The 26,565-nt window shown below is 48.5% G+C and overlaps 2 protein-coding genes across 3 annotated transcripts in view; both read left to right on the top strand.

The window, feature by feature from the left end:
- The window catches only part of LOC138527225 (fibrous sheath CABYR-binding protein-like), a 39,862-nt gene extending 29,169 nt beyond the window's left edge, over positions 1 to 10,693 (top strand). The window contains exons 2-3 of the mRNA XM_069638342.1: positions 9,608 to 10,031; positions 10,119 to 10,693. Of these exons, the coding sequence (XP_069494443.1) occupies positions 9,608 to 10,031; positions 10,119 to 10,693 (999 nt within the window). The remainder of the gene's footprint in view (positions 1 to 9,607; positions 10,032 to 10,118) is intronic.
- Positions 1 to 26,565, top strand: part of TMEM63C (transmembrane protein 63C) — a 398,663-nt gene that overhangs the window by 102,454 nt on the left and 269,644 nt on the right. The window lies entirely within an intron of this gene.

Raw genomic sequence — 26,565 nt, 5'->3', positions numbered from 1 at the left:
GCCATCGGATACTGGTGTTTAGAATATTTCTCATTAGTCGGCAAGTTACCAGTTTCGATCTGAGTTGTTTGACAAGATATTCCTATCCTCTTGATTTTGAGCAGTTTGGTAGTTTTTATCAACTTTTTCAGGCCGGAGCTGTGGTACACATTTATCTAGCGAGACCACCCATGAACAGAAATCCGCGAAATGGGTACAGTGATTATGGCCGCGTATGATGTTCTGGACTTATTTGCTTACTCTGCACATAATCCATCCCGGGCTGTCCCAAAGGGGATTGTAACAGGGTCTCGCAGATAACACGCCCCATACTAGAATGATGATTGTAAGAAAGTGGAAGAAGGTGTAGCCATTGTATCCACCGTTTGCCAACCCACTATCCTACCCGTTGCATCCAGCTCTGCACTTATTACAGGTGCAATAGTACTTTGATCAGGTTCGGCTTCATCGTCAAAGACACCAGCTTTCCAATTTTGGAGTCGTTGCTTCCTGCCAGCGCTACGCGCTAGAATTTCAGACAGTCGATTAGATACTTAAGACAGTCGATTGCCATTGGGAACCGGCAAGGCACAGAGAGTATTCTACTCTGAGCGGGCCGGATCCAGTATATTAGAGTTAGATACTTCAGTTGATTGCCATTGGGTAATGGCGAGGCAGAGAGTATTATACGCGGAGCGGGCCGGATCCAGTATATTAGAGTTGGATACTTCAAGGGATAACCCTTTTCTTACCCCTGTGCCACAAAGATTTGTTTATTTCTAAAGGAATGTGGGCACGCTTCACTGACAAAAGTGAAACAAGTCGCAATTTCCTTGGAAAGAAAAACAAAACATGTGGAGAGCCCCCATCCTGAATGGAAAAGGCGATCGCCAAAGCAACCGGTAGGTAAAACGGTGTATGTATGTGTTTGTGTGTGTGTGCATGCAAGATTTTGAAAGTGTCTGCACACGTGCATCTGTTTGAGTGTGCGTGTATGTGTTTGGCCGCATAAGGATGTGACCGCGTCATACTTAGAGTGGCAATACAGTATTGTTTGATGTGCAACATCATCAAAATGCGGTATTGGGGATTTTGGCCACAACCTTTGTAAACTCATGAAGCTGCCCCCACAATATATGCCAGTATGCCACTGTAAATCCAAGTTATTTACAGTGATCATACTGGCATAGATTGTGAGTGCAGCTTCGTATATGAGTTACATTGATTGTGCTGGCATAGCTTGTGGCCACAGCTACATGAAAGTTATTTCTAGTGGCAGTATTAACATGGATTGTGTGCAAAACATCACCGTTATTTACGCTTGAAATGCTGGCATATATTAGGGCACAGCTTCATGAAGTGATTTACAGTTGCACTGTGGACCTATATAGTTGTTGCAGCTGCATGAAAGTGACTTACCCTGGCAATGATGGCATATGTTCTTCTACACATCCCTCTCCTTGTATTCTGTCATTTTTCAGTGCATCCAAAGAAGACTATGCCCCTGCTTTAAACTAACCATACTGGCATAGATTGTAGCAACCGCATCATTGAGTGTTTCGAGTGGCAATTTTCGCATTGGAATGTGGGCTCAACTGAAATGTGATTTATACAGGGAATTATGTCATATGTTAGGGCACACTTTCATGAAGTGATTTACAGTTTCCCTGCTGACCTGCATAGTTGGCTCAGCTGAACGAAAGTGGCTTACAATGGCAATGCTGGCATATGTTCTTATACTCCTCTCAGGATAAAAATGCTTTGCGACTGTGGTGAGCTGGGCAGTATAAGAAACCTAATTATAGTTCTGTGTTGTGGGTACAGGCATCATGAAAGATACAATGCTCCTGCATGCTGTTGGCGACATGGCATATACTGTTTTATTCATGTATCATCTTAGAAAAACTGTTGTAAATTGTATGGCTTTTTACACATTTTTTCTCAAACATCTTCAAAATGCACCATTTAAACTTATTATTTTGTATATTTCCTTCGGGGGGGACCCTCCGAAGTTCCCAAGCTCCCTCGCCAGTTTGTAGGAGAAGGGATTGCCCCTCCAGTGTGACCTTGGGCCTTTCACAATGCTCGTGGACGGCCTGCCTCCCTGGCACCACTGGAATACATAGAACAGTGATGCTGCTGGCAAATAATGGTGGCTGGTGCATTTGAGTGCCCGGTGCCACCTGCCCACACCCCCCTGAAAGATGTAAGCTTTGAATAAAAAACATACTTCAAACTTTCAGCTAGTGCGCCCCCTTGGGTGTATGTTCATCATAACATAACAGGCGTATTTGAAAAGCTCATGGTCACCCCCAGAGGGGCATCTTGGCGCTATGGACAGATAACAGATGTTTATTTTTGCCCAACTCTATGGTACTCATTTTATCGACCTCGGAAGGATGAAGGGCTGAGTGGACCTGCCGGGATTCGAACCTGTGACCATGAGGTAAAACGCAGGCCTCTGTAGTGAATGCATTAGTCCACTGAGCCACAGACCCGGCATTATGCGTTGTGTGCATGTGTGGAAGCCCAGCACGGCCGGGGGAGACTGTGACGCGGCCTGCACTTCTATGAAGAGCTTGGCAGCCCCCACAGAACGGCATGCAGGAGAGCCCCCACATTTTGTGTTAGCCACTGCGTCAAAGTCCAAATGGCCAGTGGTGTTGCGTGCCCGTGTAACACCCGCGTGACTAGTCGCTTCACCTATTATTTCCAGTTAGTGTCACGTGGTTTATCACCAGGAAGTGCATGCCAAGGAAGGCTACTGTCCGAACCCGCACGGATGCCCTCCCCCCTAACCTAGTCCCTCAGGGCGTGAAACCTGAGGCTGAAGGATAAATCCGGCCACATATCGATCACCACTTCACCCTCCCTTCTCCTCTCACTCATCAGCTGCCAGCTCAGCATCTTCACATCAGCATTTTCCCAGAGCTCCCCATCAGCAAAAGAGGGGGCTGGGGGTTTGAGATGATGGCCGTGAGAGGTAGGGGTGTTGCTAGCTCTGGAAAAGATCCGGGGCTACGCCAGTGTCTGGACTGTCGGGACTCGGGGCTAGCTAGCCTTTTGGTTGTAGTGTCTGAGCTTCTATCCGGGGCTACAACTAAAAGAACCGAGGCTATAGCGCCACCCCCCCCCCCAGCACCCCTTTAGCAACGCCTCTGGTAAGACGGACCAGAGGTGCTACAAAAGCCTCTTGGCATCCATCAGCCTGGTTCCAACTTCAGCTATAGGGCAATGCCCGCAGTGCAGGTCTGGCAGCCCAGTCTGGGCTGATTGCTAAGTGCACTGCCCAGCTGGCACTTTTGACCAACTTCACTGACCACCCCCTATGCTTTCATCTGCACCATTTGCCCCGCGTTTTCCTAGCAATGACCACCAAGGCCGCGTTACTAGCGTAGACCCCTGGGATTTGCGAATGACCGGGTGGCCATTTTTGTCCCAGTCTGACCCTCACAAGATGACCAGGAGGTACAGGGCATGGATATCGAGATCAGACGCTGGTGCAGGGGTCTTCCATCCTTATTTTATCTGTTGTGCCATTGCCTGTGGTAAGTGCTCGTGTACCCACCAAGGGCCTTTCTTTGTCGTTAACCAATGGGGTGAAAGAAGCTTGCCTCTTCGTAGTGCCTAAATGTATTGTGATGCGGGTGCCCGGAGCGCGGACTCACTCCGAGGAGTGGGTATTGGCGCGCATCTCGCTGGAGGTGAATGCGCCCCTTCTGCCCATACCCCCAATCCTTGCTGGAGGAACTGCAGCTCTAGGGTGAAGCGGTCTCCCTGGAGGCCCGGAAGAACGTGCCTAGGTCTGCGGTCTCCCCGGGCGTTCTCTCATGAACATCAAGTGGGTGGCGAGTGGTAGCTGCAGATGGAAACCAGCCTCCTTCTCATGTAGACGAAGTTTCTCTTGAGGGTTGGGTGTTGTGGCCTCAGGCTGGAGCCTCAGACCATTATGAGGGTTTGGTGGTGTGGTCATAAGAGGTGATGTATTCAAATCCTGGATATGTCGCAACATTTTCCACATATGAAAGTATACAAAAATAAAAAGCACGTTTAAATATTGTATAATCAGTCGTTCATAAGATGTACTAATATAAAAAAACTAAAATAAATCCGAAATAAAACCAAAATAGATCATTGTGGGGTTGAATCCATGCCTAGAGGGTTAACGTGCCTGCGGCAGAGCTGTGTCTCATGCCGGTGAAATGCTCAAGGAGTTGACGTGCCTGCTCCGAAGATCGCAGCAGGTAATTGCTATGGCAGTAAGATGTTGAAGGGGTTAACGCTCTTGCTGCGTAGATCCGTATGTGATGTGCAAGACACAACTTCTTCCAACAAAACAGCAGAAACCTGTGGTCCTGCGCCCATTGTTCCGGCCCACAAAAACAAAACAAAAATGTACTTTGAAATTTGATGAATACACACAGCAGTTGAAAAATAGCATTGCCTAGCATGAGGATGGATGCAGGGCTGTGCGTCGATCAGTGGCAGGGTGGGGGTATTTAACAGCGCCTCTGTCGAGGGAAACGGCGAGAACCCTCCAGGTCACATTTCAAACTTGGCCAGGGCCCCGGTCCACTTAAAGCCCTTGCGTTTCTGCGCACCTGCTCTCCGCGCGTCTTCTCGCGACGCGCCCTTGGCTGCGCGCCTTATTTACCGTTCCGCCGCGCGCCTGCCACCATCTGCCGGCGCTGGAGGTTGCCGGGAGCACCGATAGGAGGAGGCCTTGCTCCTTCACACACGGTCCTGCTCCTGTTGTCGAGAGACCCCGCATGCATTATTCATCTGCGCAGGAAGCCAGATGGGCCGATATCTGCGACATGTAAACAGGGAGCGCGGTGGGTGGGGGGCGCGGGGGGCCTGGGGATGGAGTGGAGCATCTGGGCTTTCTCTGTTTAATGAGAGTCTGGTACGAAGCCGCAGCTGCCCGATAGGACGCTTATTACAGTGCTACGAATTATTGTTTGTATAGTTCATTCAGCGGTTCTGTGGGGCAGAGTCTAAGGAGAGGAGGGCCTAAAGTGTGTGGGGGGAGGGCCTAAAGTGTGTGGGGGGTGGTTGAGTTACATATGGAGTAAGGAGTGAGCATGAGGGATTAACTGGGGGAGGTGTGATGGACATGCAATGATGGGGAGACCCGGTCATTCAATTGTAGGACACTGTCTAGTGCCCAGCAGCAGCTTGGACAAGGTGGGATAGCATGTTGGCGCTAGAATTGTGCAATCTGGCCTAGTCTAAGGGACGGGCACCAAATTGCCACTTTCTAAATCCTTGCACCGGCCCTAGCTTCAGTGGCGTAGTCGGGAATCAAATTTAGGGTGGCACAGACAAAACTAGGGGGGCCGCCTATGAAAGGTAATGTGTGCCGTCACAAGCACTCCTGCAGAGAGGCTTTTTGTGCACGCCAACTACCAAACCCCGCTGCATCTCTCCTCCCATCAGAATGTAGGCACAAAACCATTCAGCCTCTAACGACCCATCATTCACAGTTTTGTGCGCTACATTCTGATTGGAGGGGCTGGTCTTGATGGCGGAAGGAACTTAACAGCTCTCTGTTGTTGATTGCGGCCCTGTGCGTGTGCTGTGCGGGCGAACACAGCACAGAAGACGGTGCAGAGTGAGGAGCCCAGCTGACGTAGAGTGTGCCCAAGGAGTGGTCCAGGATTCCAGAGGAAGGGCCCAGCCCCCCCCCCCCCTCCCCTAGCGACGCCACTGGCTAGGTTGGGGAAAACCTGAGCAGGCTGCGTCCTAAAGCTCACTGAGGAATAAACCTCCAGCGCTCAGTATGTGTTTCTGTAAAGTGTCCTGAAGGAGGTGTGTGTATGTTTTAGACTTGGGATGAGCGGTGTTGAACCAACCTGCCATGGAAGGTATAGCCTACTTGCAGTGACTGAAAGTAAGGACGTACTTTGATTACACTTTAAACCTTGAGGAAGCACCATGCAGTGCGAAACACATATCGGCTGACGCATGTTATTCATGAATAATGGAACCCAAAAATAAACATTAGGCCTCAAAATGATAATTTAGGGAATGCCTATTCACAGGGCATAAAGGTATTGAAGAGAAAATGGCTTTTTGGTCTGCAGATTCATGCGCCTTGGAGGGGCTTCTTGGCACATGTGTTTGCACTTTCTGGCGTCGGCATGACCTTCACACATAGCAGAGGAACTGTGCTGCTCCAAGCGCATTGCCGAACAGTTATGCCATTGGCACAGTATTCTGCTCTTTCCTCTTGAAATATAAATCTCTCGGTGGTAAAAGTGTACCGAAAAAAGTAGTGGAACTGTGATCTCGGCAGGGGAGAGGGTAGGCGAAAGCATAGTGCAACATGTGACAAGGTGTTGCGGCCGCAGCATAACTAAGGCTCCTATTACAACTTACTTGCACAGGGACATGAACGGACAAATCCTCGGTAGAGAATGGTGAATATGGTCGTAAAAAGTAGAGGAATGGTAAACGGAAACAAAAGTAGTGGAACACCGCTCCCGACCGTTCCCGCTCACTTCGATCGCTGCTCTCTCTATAATACAGTAGGATAGTCCATTCAAGCCAAGTCACACATTCCACAACGCCACCTAGTAGCCATCGCTGGAAGTTCACCTCCAGTTCTGAGCCACAAAAGCAAGGCATTGTGGGTATGCAAATTATCCCAGGAAATTGTCTTTGTCTTAGAGGGCAGTGCTAATATATATATATATTATATTGTCCGGGGGAAATTCTGCCGGGGTCGGCCGGGCCGTCCGCAGACCTCCAGGCAGGGAGGCCCCAACTCCTCCCGTGTATATCCCAGATGAGATAGAGTATGAGACACACACAAGGAGCAAGGTGACTCTGCTGTTTATTAGACAAAACGGCAGGGATGGGTCAAGGAGCGTACGCGTCCGTCCTGACACACACACAATCGTGGGGCTCGCAGGCCCTTTTACTGTATTATGACGCGCTACTTGCGTCACTTCAGAAAGTTAACAAAAAACCTATCGCCACTCTTAATTGGTTGCTCGAGTGGTAGGGTTAGTATAGCACACATATAGAGAACGATGTTAGTGGACAGGTGGTATATCTGGGTTGTCCCTACAATTAGATACATGAGAATTGTTACATGAAGACTCCTGGGGATTGGTTAACATTACTGGCGTCCGTGATAAGAGCCCCATGTTCTGATTGGTGCGCCCGTGAGCTTCCCAGCCTGGGACCACCGCTGTTCCCAGCTCTCGGTTTACCTGCAAGTTGCAACAATGTTTCACTATGGGTACGTGCAGACAATGTGAGGATTTATTCATAGCTGGAAGGCTTACCGCTCCCACTGTCGCAGATGTCCATTGAGCCTTTCATGTGTATCTGCCTGTGTCTCGTAGCGAGAGATCCAGACGCCTCTTCTCTCCTGGGTTTGGCATCTCGTCAGGTTCGGCTTGGTCACGTGGGGAGGGACCGTGTTTGAGGCAGAATTCTGCACAATTAATATTGCTTTTCCACTGTGCGTCTGGTTTAATTTGCAGGTGTGACTTTAACGTTGGTGCGCGGAGTGCGAGGTTGCAACATCGTGCCTTTGATGATTTGTTCTTGGAATGTGGGTTTGCAACATTGCGACCTTGGCTGGTTGCTTCACCGGGCTCTTTCTGCAGGATCAGCAACCTGACTCTTGCTTTGTTAATGTCCACGGGAGCTCTTATTTGAGGCCTACTTGGGCCTGGTGCATAAGTGGTCCGTTTGGTGCATAGGTGCTTTAGGTTATAGTAGCATATAGTTCCATGACCATTATCGTGTCTTCATTATACCTCTCATGGTGGTAACGGGTTTCAAGAGAAGCGTGAGCAAGCTTTATAGATGAGTTCATGACGCGTCTTGCGTTTCTGCATTCTGAAAGCCTATGTAAAAATAATAAAGATGCACGTCCGTGAATATGCCTGTCGCCTACGTCATAGCACTGAGTATATTCTTCGTGTAGATCGGTGTGGGAATGTCCAGTGTGTATATTTGTACAGATGTGCTTCCCGTTGTCTAGGTCGTCATGGCATCTCTAACGACGTGTAGATTTTAGTCTAGTTGATCCGTGCCGCAGGTGTCGGCATGGCCAGTGCGGGCTGCTGGGCAGGCAGATGGACACATCCGTATGTTCCTGTACCAGGGTATCTGGTCGTCTGGTAAATGGACAAACTCTTCTCGTGGCGGGTGTCTGGGTCGTGACCCTCTAGGCCAAGCGCGAGAGGTGAAGGACGGGAGCCTGGTCTTCCATTCTCCCACTTCAATGTAATATATAATATATATGTGTGTGTGTGTGTGTTTGTATGTTCAGGGTTGGCTCCAGCGGCTGACATTTTGGCCCAAAATCAGCATACGAGTCCGAGGGATACTGGCGATAGTGAAATTTACCCAACCCGTTCTCCAGTCCTGTGCAGAGATAGACGATTTTGTGACTTTTCCAATAATAGGAAGTTAGTACACAAGGTTGTCGTACCAGTCTGGGGTTTACTGGCGATAATGAAATCTGACCAACCCCACCCATTCACCCTGCACAGGGCTGGAGCGGGGTACGGCCACGCGCTATCAGTATAGGCGATTTCGGGAGATTACCGATTTTGTGATTTTTCAAAAATAGGAAGTTATGGCACAATAAAACACACACAAGGCTATAGCAGACCCCCCTAGTGGATGTCGCTTCAGACCCCTGCAACGCTAGTGGTGCAGCTAACACATATATATATATATATACACACACACACACAAAAACCAGTTGTGCAATGCCAAACTCTCGCATACCAAAATATAGGCTCTGCCCATCTCCACAGTTCAGCCATTTGCATATATTCATGCACTGCATTCACCCATTAAAAGAACTACAGTGAAGGGAACGGGCAATATCGACACTGCATTTGGAATGGTGCAGCAGACCCGTATATATTTTAAAGCGCAAGCCTAGTTAGGATGGCTGTCGGCAGTTAGAGACTTGTACAAAGTAGAGTTGCACTTGGCTAATACTCCAGGGATTAAAGCTCCAGATGTCCCGACATATAACCCCCATAGACCCATTGGTACAATGTGTTGGCCTTATGCGTTTCCTTGAAACCCTGCCTTTTAAACGTTCCAATCCCACCGGCCGCCAATACCCAGGCTGCATCTCCAAACAGTGCTGAACCCTTTCCCCAGGCCCTCTGCAGAACCATCCGACCGTGGCAAGTACTGTGCCCCTGAGGCACATGCCGAGCGTGGTGAAGACCTTCATAACAAGGTTCCTGGGTGAATCTTTAATGAACAAGGGAGATTATCAGAAGACCCCCCCCGCCCCCACGGCGAACATCATCTCTCCAGATGGAAATCCCCAGCTCCCGCCCTTGAAGAGCCATCCCAAGAAGAAGACTTCCCTGTCCTAGAGATGCCGCCATCCCAAGAAGACCTCCCTGGCCTAAAGAAGCTGGCATCACAAGAAGAAGACCTCCCTGGCCTAGAGAAGCCGCCATCCCAAGAAGAAGACCTCCCTGGCCTAGAGAACCTGCCATCCCAAGAAGACCTCCCTGGCCTAAAGAAGCTGGCATCACAAGAAGACCTCCCTGGCCTAGAGAACCCGCCATCCCAAGAAGACCTCCCTGGCCTAGAGAAGCTGCCATCCCAATAAGACCTCCCTGGCCTAAAGAAGCTGGCATCACAAGAAGAAGACCTCCCTGGCCTAGAGAACCCGCCATCCCAAGAAGACCACCTCCCTGGCCTAGAGAAGCTGCCATCCCAAGAAGACCTCCCTGGCCTAAAGAAGCTGGCATCCCAAGAAGAAGACCTCCCTGGCCTAGAGAAGCCGCCATCCCAAGAAGACCTCCCTGGCCTCGAGAAGCCGCCATCCCAAGAAGACCTCCCTGGCCAAGAAAAGTCGCTATTGCAAGAAGAAGAATATGACCTCCTTGGCCTAGAGAAGCCGCCATCCCAAGAAGACCTCCCTGCCCTAGAGAAGTCGCTATTGCAAGAAGAAGAATATGACCTCCCTGGCCTAGAGAAGCCGCCATCCCAAGAAGACCTCCCTGCCCTAGAGAAGTCGCTATTGCAAGAAGAAGAATATGACCTCCTTGGCCTAGAGAAGCCGCCATCCCAAGAAGACCTCCCTGCCCTAGAGAAGTCGCTATTGCAAGAAGAATAATATGACCTCCCTGGCCTAGAGAAGCCGCCATCCCAAGGAGACCTCCCTGCCCTAGAGAAGTCGCTATTGCAAGAAGAAGAATATGACCTCCCTGGCCTAGAGAAGCCGCCATCCCAAGAAGAAGACCTCCCTGGCCTCGAGAAGCCGCCATCCCAAGAAGACCTCCCTGGCCAAGAAAAGTCGCTATTGCAAGAAGAAGAATATGACCTCCTTGGCCTAGAGAAGCCGCCATCCCAAGAAGACCTCCCTGCCCTAGAGAAGTCGCTATTGCAAGAAGAAGAATATGACCTCCCAGGCCTAGAGAAGCCGCCATCCCAAGAAGACCTCCCTGGCCTAGAGAAGCCGCCATCCCAAGAAGAAGACCTCCCTGCCCTAGAGAAGCCGCTATCCCAAGAAGAAGACCTCCCTGGCCTAGAGAAGCCGCCATCCCAAGAAGAAGCCCTCCCTGTCCTAGAGAAGTCACCATCGCAAAAAGAAGACCTGGCTGGCCGAGAGAAGCCGCCATCGCAAGAAGACCACCTCCCTGGCCTAGAGAAGCCATCGAAAGATACGCCAACCAACTGGCACCCCGCATTCACGTATTGGCCATCTTAAGAGGACTGCTCTTGGTCTGCACTCCAGCCCAGTGTTTCTCCCCCCCACCCACTTCGGGTAAGCATGTGATGGGCAGAGCTATTGAAGCCCATGGTCAAACTTGGAGTTTGGGATGGTCCAGGGTTATGAAAACTCTACTGCACCCGAGTGAAATAGGTAATGTACTAGTCAATATTACTACGGAAGGTACCATAATAGAGGTACCCCGGCGTCTATGCTTGCCCACAGTATGTATTGGGGTAACCACCCTGGGGTCAATCAAGGTGAAAAGGGAAATAGGGAGCAGTGAAGGAAGAGACTAGACATTGATCGCCTAAAGGGGGGCAATTTAGATCGAAAGATGTAGGGGAGTGCTGATTCCTGCTTGAATATCTGGCATCGACTGGGTGGCCAATTGGGCAAGAGGTGTGGGTGAGGAAATGGTTGGCAATGCTTTTATGCAGTTCTATGTACTTCATGAAGGTACAAGGGAAGAGTGAGGGATTGTGTGATGGCCTCAGCTGCGCTCAAGCCAAGACTTCATATATGGAAGAGGCTTTAAGGCGGGCCATTGTACGAGTTGTCCCTGGTCCAAAAAACCAGGCTGTTCAAGTGTGTGCCTTCTCTCACGTAAGATGTGAAAAACCGCAGAGTCAATGGTTCTGCATTAAAATATCGAAGCGGACAACAACGCAGCATTCTACGCCGAAGCTGAATGCTTCGTGTTTCGAAGATATCGACTGACATTTCAACGGTCAATTGTCCCCCCGCTTTCCATGTAATGGAAGGGGGGCCACACCTACAACACTGAACATATACTGCCGAACTAGGGAAGCGGGGCACACCCCTGCAACCCCCGCTCTGCTTGTTCGCCAGTTTGGGATTCTAAAGTTTTCGTCCATGCCGAATGCGCACTAAACGCACGTTCATTTTTCCCCTGCTTTGTTTCGGGGGATGCAGAGTCGATAGGTGGCAGGAGGTGGCAGTATCGGAGGGAGAACGAGGCATGGATTGGTCATGCCCCCACCCCCCAAGAGCTAATCCTGCTTGACAGGCTGCGGTGTATGATCCGAGTAATCGAGACAAGAATGACCAGGCAGTGATATAGTGGGAAGTCCGCAAAATGCCTAGGCCCAGACTGACAACTTGCAGAGTAGGTTCTGTGACCAAGAAGAAGGGGCATTCTGCAGGTAAAGAGATGCACGACCTCGGGTATGGGGGCCTCCAAGAAACCTGTGGACGTGGCTTTACTGGACTACAGACGTAAGATGACAGACCCATGGTCTTTAGACCGTCTTTCCCGGGTTCTATGTCCATTCATCGACAGTCATTTTTTCAATGTGTTTTTCTGATTTTTTAAAATTTTTATTCATCAAGTCATTTGTGTTTTTCTCCGATTTTTAAAATTATTTTTATTCGACAGTCATTTTTTCGATGTTTTTCTCAGATTTTTATTTTTTTGTTTTTTACTCATTGAAAGTTTTGTTTTTATTTTTGGGACGGTTCCCATCCAACCCCGCTTCTTGTAATTGTACACTGATCCTACCCCCATCCCTTATACCCTTGCCCAGCCCCCATATATTTATCGATGAGTTTAAAAAAAAAATTCGTGAAAGAAACATCGAAAACTCTCAAACACTTGTAGACCCTTCAAGTACACAAAAGAATTGCATCCCATCCACTCACCGGAGAAGCAACAAAACTTGCCAGAAGAAGGATGCATGGCCTTATAAACAGCTCCCTCACCAAAACCTGCCTGCAGAAGGATGCATAGCCTTATTAACCACACCCTCACCAAAACTTGCCAGCAGAAGGATGCATAGCCTTATTAACCGCTCCCTCGCCAAAACTTGCCAGCAGAAGGATGCATAGCCTTATTAACCGCACCCTCACCAAAACTTGCCAGCAGAAGGATGCATAGCCTTATTAACCGCACCCTCACCAAAACTTGCCAGCAGAAGGATGCATAGCCTTATTAACAGCTCCCTCACCAAAACTTGCCAGCAGAAGGATGCATAGCCTTATTAACAGCTCCCTCACAAAAACCTGCCAGCAGAAGGATGCATAGCCTTATAAACAGCGCCCTCACCAAAACCTGCCTGCAGAAGGATGCATAGCCTTATTAACTGCACCCTCACCAAAACCTGCCTGCAGAAGGATGCATAGCCTTATTAACTGCACCCTCACCAAAACCTGCCTGCAGAAGGATGCATAGCCTTATTAACCGCACCCCACAAAAACCTGCCTGCAGAAGGATGCATAGCCTTATTAACTGCACCCTCACCAAAACCTGCCAGCAGAAGGATGCATAGCCTTATTAACTGCACCCTCACCAAAACCTGCCAGCAGAAGGATGCATAGCCTTATTAACAGCTCCCTCACCAAAACCTGCCAGCAGAAGGATGCATAGCCTTATAAACAGCGCCCTCACCAAAACCTGCCTGCAGAAGGATGCATAGCCTTATTAACCGCACCCTCACCAAAACCTGCCTGCAGAAGGATGCATAGCCTTATTAACCGCACCCTCACCAAAACCTGCCAGCAGAAGGATGCATAGCCTTATTAACCGCACCCTCACCAAAACCTGCCTGCAGAAGGATGCATAGCCTTATTAACCGCACCCTCACCAAAACCTGCCTGCAGAAGGATGCATAGCCTTATTAACCGCACCCTCACCAAAACCTGCCAGCAGAAGGATGCATAGCCTTATTAACCGCACCCTCACCAAAACCTGCCAGCAGAAGGATGCATAGCCTTATTAACCGCACCCTCACCAAAACCTGCCAGCAGAAGGATGCATAGCCTTATTAACAGCTCCCTCACCAAAACCTGCCAGCAGAAGGATGCATAGCCTTATAAACAGCGCCCTCACCAAAACCTGCCTGCAGAAGGATGCATAGCCTTATTAACCGCACCCTCACCAAAACCTGCCTGCAGAAGGATGCATAGCCTTATTAACCGCACCCTCACCAAAACCTGCCTGCAGAAGGATGCATAGCCTTATTAACCGCACCCTCACCAAAACCTGCCAGCAGAAGGATGCATAGCCTTATTAACTGCACCCTCACCAAAACCTGCCAGCAGAAGGATGCATAGTCTTATTAACAGCTCCCTCACCAAAACCTGCCAGCAGAAGGATGCATAGCCTTATAAACAGCGCCCTCACCAAAACCTGCCTGCAGAAGGATGCATAGCCTTATTAACCGCACCCTCACCAAAACCTGCCTGCAGAAGGATGCATAGCCTTATTAACCGCACCCTCACCAAAACCTGCCAGCAGAAGGATGCATAGCCTTATAAACAGCTCCCTCACCAAAACCTGCCAGCAGAAGGATGCATAGCCTTATTAACAGCTCCCTCACCAAAACCTGCCTGCAGAAGGATGCATAGCCTTATTAACCGCACCCTCACCAAAACCTGCCTGCAGAAGGATGCATAGCCTTATTAACCGCACCCTCACCAAAACCTGCCAGCAGAAGGATGCATGGCCTTATTAACCGCACCCTCACCAAAACCTGCCTGCAGAAGGATGCATAGCCTTATTAACAGCTCCCTCACCAAAACCTGCCTGCAGAAGGATGCATAGCCTTATTAACAGCTCCCTCACCAAAACCTGCCTGCAGAAGGATGCATGGCCTTATTAACCGCACCCTCACCAAAACCTGCCTGCAGAAGGATGCATAGCCTTATAAACCGCGCCCTCACCAAAACCTGCCTGCAGAAGGATGCATGGCCTTATTAACCGCACCCTCACCAAAACCTGCCTGCAGAAGGATGCATGGCCTTATTAACCGCACCCTCACCAAAACCTGCCTGCAGAAGGATGCATAGCCTTATTAACCGCACCCTCACCAAAACCTGCCTGCAGAAGGATGCATAGCCTTATAAACAGCGCCCTCACCCATGCAGAGAAAGCTTTGTTCCGGCATAACAGGAGAGCAATGGCAAAAGAGCATTTAAACCCCCCACCTCCCTACTCCATGCACACTGGTCCATTCCCCAAAAACGCACTCCTTCCAGTTGAAAAGGGCCCCTTTGCATTGCTGGGTAAGTGTGTGGCTTATGGAACGTGATTGAAAGATATAGTTGCAATCAAGAGATGGCAGGACGGGGCGAAAGCGACGGAGCCATTGAGTTGTAACGGATGAGCCGTGATGAGACCCAATAGCGACAATGTAGGAGGCGCATTTTAGGCCTCTCAAGGAATGTCACATGCAGTGAGTGCGGAGTGCTCCATCCTGTTGCCTGATCTGTAGACTTGCCCCCTCATGGTTTTGCTGACCGGAGATGTGTAAGGTGCAGGGCCATCAAGAGCAAAGCAGCCACAGGTAGATGAGTCCCAACATTTTCAGAGGGAGCTTTTCATTTTGGATGATTGCCACTGTGAGAAAGAGAATAATACAAACTTCATAGGGTATACAAATATTATTTAAAACAATTATCCTGCACCTGGCAATTTATCAAAGCAATTGTAGGGGTTCTGTGTTTATCAAGGCCGTGCCTAACAAAGAATGACCAGATTGATACTTTTAAAATTCTCTACAATGGTCCCTTCCCAGAAGAGATTGTATGAGAGAAATCACATCTGTTACGGTCATGGATTTATAAGAAAGAAGTAGTTATAGATCATTTGAGGGATGGCCCCTTAAGTCCATCGCGCATGTTTGGTTGTAGTATAACATGTCATGGTAGGGCATCATATGAGATGATATGATAGGTTAATTATAACGCGCTTAATACCCAGAGGTTTCTAAGCGCAGACCCCGGGATTGAACCCATGGTGCTCCGTGTCATCTTGCTTCCAAGGCGAGCACGTTGCCCCAGAGCGGTCATCCCAAGACCATACTGAGCTAACACATGTTTATGGCACTCTAAACCCATAGACCACTCTACGTTCTTGACTTAAATCCAATATTTGTTGTTGGAATACTGTGCTAGACCTATTGAAAGGCAATGTTTTAGTAGTTTTTGAAAGTCAGCCAAGAAAGAAATGGTGCCTACAAAATGTGCACATTATTCCATAATCTGAGCCCCAGCACTGAGACCCCCCCCCTCCCATCTCCCATTATTATACACTGAGATTTGGGTATTGTCAAAAATGCCCCTCTCTCCACTAAACACCCCTCTTGGGGTGGGGGGATTGGACTGGAGTGGGGCATGGACCTCTCCCCTTGATATGTCTGGGAAGAAACCTATAGCTAATCTCCAGAAAGACTATTGCTGGTAAGTAACGTTTGTCATCTTTAAACCATATGCCTCTAGTAACTCTGATTGGATCCCTTTCCGACATCCTCTGATAGCCACAGGTGGTGCATTACAGTACATTGAGCTTATTGACGTAACTCTTAGAAAACCCTCTATAAAGGAAAATGCTATATAATATATATATATATATATATAATATATTCTCCTTGCTTCTTTGCGCTTATTTCTAAGTGTAACGGAAATGATTTATCTCATTGTCCTGATTAGAATATAATCCCCTCCCCTCCCCTCCACGACCGATTTGAATCCCCATGGTATGAAAGCACTTAATGAAATATCACTCCCATTACCTTTTGTAGTGACTGGTGGGCAGAGTACATTTTCTGAAAGTTGTCTGGTCCCCCTTGTTCAGCCTCACCTGTCCCTTTTTAATTCTTTTTAGGCCACCAAAGCAATGGCCTCGGTTTCAGAATTGTTTAGCTGCAACCTGCTTTGCCCACCCAATTCTGCAGATGTTAACTGTCTGGATTTGAAGGACTCTTTGTGAGGAATTGCCATCTGGCAAGGGTGCAAAGCCCTGGCTTTTAAAAAAAAAAAAATCATGTGTACATAAAATGATACAGGTGGTTTCTTCTCCAAAGGGGTAATCTGCTTAATTCCAAGCCAAAAGTATAGTGCACTTGTGCCCCTCTGCATCAGTAGCCTGATCTGTAGCACCCCTCCACTCATGGCACAGAGCAGGTTCAAAGGTCACAAGATACTCACTTGACCACTGCACCAACAGCAGAGTCACTGCAGCACCGGGGCAACATTTAAGATATGCCCCCTATACCCAAACTACGATGATCATGAGTACCCCATGCTGGTGGCAGGGTCATCTCTAGGAATAAGCTGTGCCAGAGTTTGGGCATAGTGCGTGGCAATACTTATGATCATGGCCACCACATCCCAATTGATATTGCACATGTCCGCTCCCGTGAGTCGGCTCTGCAGTGGAAGGGAATGTGTATTGGGGCCGATACTGCCACACGGCAGGACAGCAACCCAGAGTACCCGGCCTCTCTTTGATTATCTTTGTGGGGGCTGGTAACCGCCCACCGCAGAGACAGCCGCACAACAAGCAGCTCTTCTGGGCCCAGGATATCAAAGGAGCACACCCATTCCGGAGGATTAGCCTTGCACCCTGGTACTGCGTATCCAATGGTCTTTATTGTGAGTAGGAGTGAAGGGGGTGGGTGTCACAGTATCTATCAATAATCTGTAAAGGATACTGATTAGGACTATAAAAGGATACAAGTTGTATGGGCAACTTCCGGATCCCTTTACAACAGGAAACGGCTTTAAAGTAGTGAAGTAAAGAGTAGACCTTCCAAATGATGTCAGTCTATGACTGACCCTCACAGCCAGAGAGAGAAATCACTGGAAAGGGCGTGGAACAACAAATAGACATCAACCTGTGAGAAAATAATGTATCGTGAGTATATAAATCAATACTATGAGATCTCTTTCTCTGAATTAGGAATGCGGCTACCACTAACCTGTGGAAGTTGAATAGTTGGTCCAACCAAAACTATCCAAGTAAGAACCAACAAAAAGGAGGGAAGGTTAGTAAGGGAATCTAATACCGAACGGCAGGAGGGTCACGCTAGATACCGGGTTGGTGCACCACAGGATAGCGTCCAAAGACTTGTGCACTAATGTCCTTCCTTGTAAACAAAATAAAGTACTATATGGAAATAAATGACCCTTGCCCTTGAAGAGCCAGAGAGGAGCTTAAATAAAAAACGAATGTCTTCTTCAATGTATACACTGTTTTGGATTTGGTTTTATGAGTTGTGGCGGAAAGCAGTCTCCCAAGAAACGCTGTTAATCTGGAGCACATATGGTGAAATACACCCAGGGGGGCAGCTGCAAACCAACACACGCGGTATACAAATTTCAAGGAAACCGCTAGTGACATAAACACAAGCAGCAAAGAAAAAACACTCTCTTTGGATAACACATGAAGCAGGGAAAACAGTTCCAGGACGCCGCTCGTACACGCGGTGATGAAGTAACTTCCAGGAAGCCACTGCGTAGTTCGAATCACAGATGGCTCCCGGTGCCTGCTTGGAACAGGAATGAAGGCGGCGGGATAGATGTTCCAAACTCCATATGAAAACAGGGCTCAAGGAGACCAAGAACACAAGCCCTTCTGAAGTACATATGCGAGGATGCAGATATAGAGCTTCAGCCAAACAATTCAAAGAACATGATCAGAAGCAGCGATCGTGACTCCCATGCTAATGAACGTGGCTGGGGAATCATGTGGATGACGTTAATCACGTGACTTCTAACGGCTTGAGTAATGCAAACGCTGTTTTCCGGGTAGAGTATCAACCTCCATTTGGAATAGAATGGTTTGGACGTCCTGTAGGCAAAGCATGTCCTAGGAACAGGTGTAACCAGGTTGCCATGCATGACAGCGGGAGTAGAATAGGCAGGAGTGCTCTAAACACTGGAATAAGTCTTCCTCCATCTTGTTTCTCACTGTCTATCTTTTCCTTTTCTGTCTTCTTCACTTCCTCTGGAGCAAAGCACTTTGGGTGCAAGATCAACAGGGCATGGACCACTCCACTCCAGCAAGGAGCAGGGATTGGTCCCCCAAAGCAGGCTAGCTTTAGACCAATCACCAGAGGACTTATGCCCTTAAAAGGAGTCATGCTCCCCTTCATCAGAATTCCCTAAGGTATCCTTTAAGGCGAAAGAGACATTCTGAACATTCTCACCTGGATTTCCTTTGGGTCAGTTGCACTGTCCAAAGCCCTCCGCCGGAGGTGAAGAAGGAGCCGTCCAAGACGGAAGGAAGGTCTATCCCGTAACCACTCCCAGGGAACATTGGGAGTGGCCAGTGCTGTGGACCAGAAACAAACATTCTGCAGCGGATCTTCTGTGTCACAAGAGCAGGCCCTGGACTGAAGCATCCTGCCCTGAAGTCCTTTGCGAAGGCCTCACAGCAACTGGCGGGCAAGACCAGTCTAAGCTCCCTGTTCTCCCTCACCGAACCGGCCGCTCTGTGTTCCGTGCATTTTGGGTAATAGGGAAGGAGCTGCTGCTGGTATCTGCTTTCCTCCAACCAGCCGAACAATTGCACTGCATCTAAATCTGTTCGACGCTGCATCGTGTCCTAGCGAAGCACATGATCTGCTAGGCCTGAAGCGCCTGCTCAATGCCAGAACCCAAACCAAACCTCTGGAGGGTCACTCGCTGACAGGGGTTACAACCACAGCTCAGCCCAGCTAGCCAGAGAACCGCTGTCTTACTGACTGCACATCGACGCGCCGTCGATCAACATTTCAACGACTGTCGCCTGCCTACTCGAACCGCTGGAGTGTCACTCGTCAACCTCTCCAAGCAGCCAAAGCCACACTCGGCTTGGCCAACTGTGAAGCATTCTTGGATATGCCCCGACCTGCATCACTTGAATCACCGCTGTTCGACCGCACAGAGCACCCGCATCTCCACCCTACTCAACGACCGATTGCTGCCAGGGCCTTCACAATCCCACATGCCCGACTGAGCCTGATCAGCTTGCATCAACGTTCAAACCAGGGTTTGATGCGTCAGCCCACCAAGAACTGAATCCAGGTAATGTGACCCTGACCTGCCCTCACGGTTCACTAAGGCCCTAGAAACTGGTTAGGTCACGATTGCTCCTGCTTTCATCCCAGTATCCTTTTTATGATCGTACCTTGCCCATCAACCCTGGAACTACGCTCAGAGTGATACTTTCTCCATCCTGTCGCATCTTCTCTGCCTTTCCTTTGGGGTGGCTTTTTGTATAGTAATCTCTCTTTGTTCTACTTGCAGATGGAGTGTTTAAGTGTTTATATTTTTATAGACACCTTGATTGGACATTCGCTTTACTTTGGACTGTGATATTCTGTTGTTTGGGTCACTACTTGTTCACTTTCACACCCCTCTTATGAGTATTGTCTTCCCTCGGCCCGTGTTACCGCAAAAGGCGAAGGAGGTATATCTCGCGATTGATTGCGTTTTGCCTTGGTGGGAGGACCGAGTGGGCCATTTTGCCCCTGCTCATCCTTGTACTCCTGCGAGGCAGAATGCAATTCATCACACGTGTTACTAATCTTTGTCCAGATAGATGGATGGATGTATGTATGTATTTAATTTTTGTATAGCGCCGGTAGCCCACGGGCATCAGGGCGCTTGTACATATAACACTGATACTGCGTGACGGACGACAAATATGAATAGCTGCTGCCTTATGAGTGCCCCTGAAAAATAGCCATCACCCGAATTCTCATCTAAAGAGGTGTGTCTTCGGCAGCTTCCTAAAGGCGGAGTGATTAACTTCCGACCTCAGGGATTCAGGGACGCTGTTCCACAATTTAGGAGCCAGCCCAAGAAAAGATCTGCCCAGCCCGGTTTTTAACTTGAACTTGGGCACGATCAAGAGGCATTTTCCCCCCGAGCGTAGATTTCTACTGGGATTGTAGGGCACTACACTCGTTTTCAAGTAGGCAGGCGCTGTGCCAAAAAGGCACTTGTGTAGCAGGCAGAGAGCCTTGAGCTTTATGCGGTCCTCTACTCTAAGCCAGTGCAGAGAAAGCCTCTCTTCAGTCACATGGTCTTTCCTCTTCAGATTTTTCACTAACCTAACCGCGTTGTTCTGGATCACCTGACAGCTGGATAGATCCTTGGATGAGGCCCCCAGCAGCAGGGCATTCCCGTAGTCGAGCCGTGAGAGGATAATGATGGCTCACAAGTTCAGCATTGGTCTCCAACATACAACAAGCCTTTCCTTGCAAGTTCGAACCCGAGCACAGCTGACTCGGTCTTCCTTTCAAGTTTGATAAACTTGCGTACCGTTACATTGAATAATAATAGCGGTATTGGAGCTCTTAGAAACAGGAGGGATCAGTCACGAAGCGCTATATAACAACCCGCTCTCATTCATTGGAGAGATGCATGTGTGCATAGTTTGTAGGATATTAAATCGAGCCCATGTTCTTTTACCCGATTGGTGAATAGATGAGTCCTTGGGGTGACTCCAGTCCTGCCATCAGAGGGGTGTGACTGTCATGTACAAGAGACTGGTGTGAAGAGCATGGAAGGATGCCCGGTTGCAAGGCCTTTTCCATGTGTTCTTAAGAGTTCTAATGCTTTGCAATGACGTGCATGCCTTTTTGTGTGCCTTGCTATGTCATGTATGATCTGCTGTGTGTGGTTCCGGGACTGTCTGCCCTTTCAGGTCACTGACTGCCCCCTAGACCAATACAATTAAATTCGACCCCGAAGCACAGTATGCAGACCATCTAAGACACCTACGCGTGGAAATTGAAGAACCCGCCGAAATGACATGGGAATGAAGTCCCTTCATGACGTCCTTTCATCGAGAGTCTTTATTTCGATGTTTTTTTTTTAAAAAAATGTACGAGAATGCTTCTATGGAAGAACTCAAAGAAAAATATGGGGGGGGGTGCATATAAGGGGTGGGAGTGGTGGGGAATAGAGAAAAAAACAATAGGAGAAAGGGGCTGGGGGGGGGGATTCCCCCCAAAAAATCGATTTTGATGTTTTTTCATAGAAAAATATTCATTAAACTCGTCAAACAAAACTGTCGATGAAATGACATAGAACCCAGAGAGAAAACATCTGAACAATACACCTCTACAACCGACTTAGAACCCACACCCTGGCCCACTGCATCCTAGCACCACGGGCACAAGAGGCTCCCCATTGGACAAAAACACCTAGAAGCGATCGCACGCCGAGCTCCGGGTACTTCCAGGAGGCACGCTCAACGCAACAGCAAAGCAATCTTGCCTTTTTCCCCTCTCGCCCCACTGACCTCTGCCCATTCCGCTCTTGCTCAGATCTGCCAGAGCGCGTGGAGACCATGCAAATGGCCGCTGGGCGCAGCATGAATCCCAGTAGCGGAACCTGTCCTGTCATGTGACCTGTAAAGCCTGACCGCTGACTGCCGCTCTAGTTTTGGTAGAATATCATCTTTTGTGGCGGTGGGATGCAGTAGCGCGCGTGGTTAGGTTTGCGGACATTGTGTTAGGCCAGCATGCACTGTGATGGCTGAGGTGGGATGCCACACTTTACAGCAGTTCTATAGCACCCCACCCCCTAAAGGAAGGACAGCAAGCCTGCTGGTAGAGCACTTCCTGTTGTTGTCGTCGAGCATGCCTGGTAGGCACAATCATTCGTAACTGTAAAGAAGCCGGCGTGGGCCATGACTCTCCCGTAGGCTAAGCCACCATGAACATGGCCACTAAGACGCAACCAGCCACCACGCAACTCGTCACGCTCACCCTTCCCGCTTGACACTGGTATCCAGTCAAAATAGCTGAAACCAAACCGAGTGGTACATTTCAGAGTAGACAAAAACACAGAAAAACACAGCGACCATTCATTAAATAAAGGGTAGTGGGGTAAAGGGGTTAAAATGAGTCTGGATGGGGTAGGGGGGTGGCATTTTAAGGGTTACAAAACGGAGGGTTTGGAGTGGGAAAACCCCAAATTAAAAAAATGCCAAAATAAATCCGTTTTTGATGCTGAGACAAGGGAACACATGCATTGTCAGAATGGGATGCTGAGACAAGAGAACACATGCACTGTCAGAATGGGATGCTGAGACAAGAGAACACATGCACTGTCAGAATGAGATGCTGAGACAAGAGAACACATGCATTCTCTGAATGGGATGCTGAGACAAGGGAACGCATGCACTGTCAGAATGAGATGCTGAGACAAGAGAACACATGCATTGTCAGAATGGGATGCTGAGATAAGAGAACACATGCACTGTCAGAATGGGATGCTGAAACGAGAACACATGCATCGTCAGAATGGGATGCTGAGACATGGGATGCTGAGACAAGAGAACACATGCATTGTCTGAATGGGATATTGAGACAAGGGAACACATGCATTGTCAGAATGGGATGCTGAGACAAGAGAACACATGCACTGTCAGAATGGGATGCTGAGACAAGAGAACACATGCATTGTCTGAATGGGATGCTGAGACAAGAGAACACATGCATTGTCTGAATGGGATGCTGAGACAAGAGAACACATGCACTGTCAGAATGGGATGCTGAGACAAGAGAACACATGCACTGTCAGAATGAGATGCTGAGACAAGAGAACACATGCATTGTCAGAATGGGATGCTGAGATAAGAGAACACATGCACTGTCAGAATGGGATGCTGAGGCCAGAGAACACATGCATCGTCAGAATGGGATGTTGAGACAAGAGAACACATGCACTGTCAGAATGGGATGCTGAGACAAGAGAACACATGCACTGTCAGAATGAGATGCTGAGACAAGAGAACACATGCATTGTCTGAATGGGATGCTGAGACAAGAGAACACATGCATTGTCAGAATGGGATGTTGAGACAAGAGAACACATGCACTGTCAGAATGAGATGCTGAGACAAGAGAACACATGCATTGTCAGAATGGGATGCTGAGATAAGAGAACACATGCACTGTCAGAATGGGATGCTGAGGCCAGAGAACACATGCATCGTCAGAATGGGATGTTGAGACAAGAGAACACATGCATCGTCAGAATGGGATGCTGAGACATGGGATGCTGAGACAAGAGAACACATGCATCGTCAGAATGGGATGTTGAGACATGGGATGCTGAGACAAGAGAACACATGCATTGTCTGAATGGGATATTGAGACAAGGGAACACATGCATCGTCAAAATGGGATGTTGAAACAAGAGAACACCTGCATCGTCAGAATGGGATGTTGAGACAAGAGAACACATGCATCGTCAGAATGGGATGCTGAGACATGGGATGCTGAGACAAGAGAACACATGCATTGTCTGAATGGGATATTGAGACAAGGGAACACATGCATTGTCAGAATGGGATGCTGAGACAAGGGAACACATGCACTGTCAGAATGAGATGCTGAGACAAGAGAACACATGCATTGTCAGAATGAGATGCTGAGACAAGAGAACGCATGCACTGTCAGAATGGGATGTTGAGACAAGAGAACACATGCATCGTCAGAATGGGATGCTGAGGCCAGAGAACACGTGCATTGGCAGAATGGGATGTTGAGACAAGAGAACACATGCACTGTCAGAATGGGATGCTGAGGCCAGAGAACACGTGCATTGGCAGAATGGGATGTTGAGACAAGAGAACACATGCACTGTCAGAATGGGATGTTGAGAAAAGAGAACACATGCACTGTCAGAATGAGATGCTGAGACAAGAGAACACATGCACTGTCAGAATGGGATGTTGAGAAAAGAGAACACATGCATTGTCAGAATGGGATGCTGAGGCCAGAGAACACATGCATCGTCAGAATGGGATGCTGAGGCCAGAGAACACATGCATCGTCAGAATGGGATGCTGAGGCCAGAGAACACATGCATCGTCAGAATGGGATGCTGAGGCCAGAGAACACATGCATCGTCAGAATGGGATGCTGAGGCCAGAGAACACGTGCATCGTCAGAATGGGATGCTGAGACAAGAGAACACATGCATCGCCAGAATGGGATGCTGAGGCCAGAGAACACGTGCATCGCCAGAATGGGATGCTGAGACAAGAGAACACATGCATCGTCAGAATGGGATGTTGAGACAAGAGAACACATGCATCGTCAGAATGGGATGTTGAGACAAGAGAACACATGCATCGTCAGAATGGGATGCTGAGACAAGAGAACACATGCACTGTCAGAATGGGATGCTGAGACAGGAAAACACCTGCATTGTCAGAATGGGATGCTGAGACAAGAGAACACCTGCATTGTCAGAATGGGATGTTGAGACAAGAGAACACATGCATCGTCAGAATGGGATGCTGAGACAAGAGAACACATGCATCGTCAGAATGGGATGTTGAGACAAGAGAACACATGCATCGTCAGAATGGGATGCTGAAACGAGAACACATGCACTGTCAGAATGGGATGCTGAGACATGGGATGCTGAGACAAGAGAACACATGCATCGTCAGAATGGGATGCTGAGACAAGAGAACACATGCATCGTCAGAATGGGATGTTGAGACAAGAGAACACATGCCTCGTCGGAATGGGATGCTGAGACAAGAGAACACATGCACTGTCAGAATGGGATGCTGAGACAAGAGAACACATGCATTGTCAGAATGGGATGCTGAGACAAGAGAACACATGCATCGTCAGAATGGGATGCTGAGGCCAGAGAACGCATGCATCGTCAGAATGGGATGCTGAGGCCAGAGAACGCATGCATCGTCAAAATGGGATGCTGAGGCCAGAGAACACATGCATCGTCAGAATGGGATGCTGAGGCCAGAGAACGCATGCATCGTCAGAATGGGATGCTGAGGCCAGAGAACACATGTATCGTCAGAATGGGATGCTGAGACAAGAGAACACATGCATTGCCAGAATCAGGTTTTTTCGCCAGGATACCACACCTTGTTGGCGGATTCTGTTTTTTTTTGGGCATGATCGCGTATTGCTATCCAGTGATGTTACCGAAATGGCTTTACCGAAAAATGTTTTACTCAAAAAATATTACCGCGTTTTTTTTTCTCGGTATTTTCAAAAAATAGATGCGGTGGGTGAAGGGGTTCAAGGGTAGTTTGGGTAGGGTTACAACTAGAATAAAGCAGGGGGTTTTGGTGGGGACCACCCAAAAACAAAAAATACTGATTTGTTTTTCCGGTAAAATCTGCTCGGTTAAAAGGTTTTCTGTAAAACACATTTCGGTAAAACACATTTCGGTAACATCACATGGGACCTAGCGTTTTCGGTAAGGAAACTCCTTCTTTGCAATGATAGCATATTGTGCCAAAACTAACCCACATATTACTAGCAAAGCACATTGGGGCAGAATTGCACTCGTTTAACCAGCCTCTTATGTTGCATGTTACTACATGTTGTGGAAATATGGCCTGTTGCCACCATCGCCCATTGTTCTATAGTTGCACACATTGCCAGGAGTAGCCTACTGCACCAGGCTACAATACATTGCGCAAAGAGACACACAACTATCTGTACCAATGCGGGTGTATCCCCACCCACACCACCCTTCCTCTTCCATGTGCTTTTTTCAGCAACGCCCCCCCCACGTCCCCACAGGCAATGTATACAAATATATATCCTTTGCACCCATTATGACCTCATATGTACCTGATGTGGCTTCTCGCAACAAGAGGCGAAGCTTTTCATGTATGTATTCTCCTGCACTACCTAGGCCCAATGTATGCCTGCCTTTGGAGTAAAGCGCTATATAAACCTAATAAATACAAATGCAAATAATTATGGTAACTTTGTCTGCCTACTGCACTTATTATAACCATATTCTTAAGTTAAAGCGCCTAGATACCCCTGGACTTTGTGCGCTATACAAATAAAAAACCAAACCAAACCAATGGTGTGGATCCTGGAAGGGGCACAGCAGAATACTGCTCGCACACGCCTTGGCACTGGTACACCGCTAGGGTGGTGATCATTGTAATACAAAATATGATTAAAATTACCTTGCATGTTGCTAGCGCCTGCTTTATTCAGGGCGGAGTGTGTTGGCACATTGCCCCAATGCCATATCATTGAAATGGACCTCAGAATGCCCAATTGGCAGAGGGAATACGTGACGATCTTGGGGAAGGAGAGATGCGGGCAGTTCTTAAC

This window comes from Ambystoma mexicanum, chromosome 14, assembly GCF_040938575.1.
Source record: "Ambystoma mexicanum isolate Mex_15411 chromosome 14, UKY_AmexF1_1, whole genome shotgun sequence".
In the NCBI taxonomy this organism is placed as follows: Eukaryota; Metazoa; Chordata; class Amphibia; order Caudata; family Ambystomatidae; genus Ambystoma; species Ambystoma mexicanum.
Note: the sequence above shows the minus strand (reverse complement) of the source record. Positions and strands in the feature narration are given on the sequence as shown.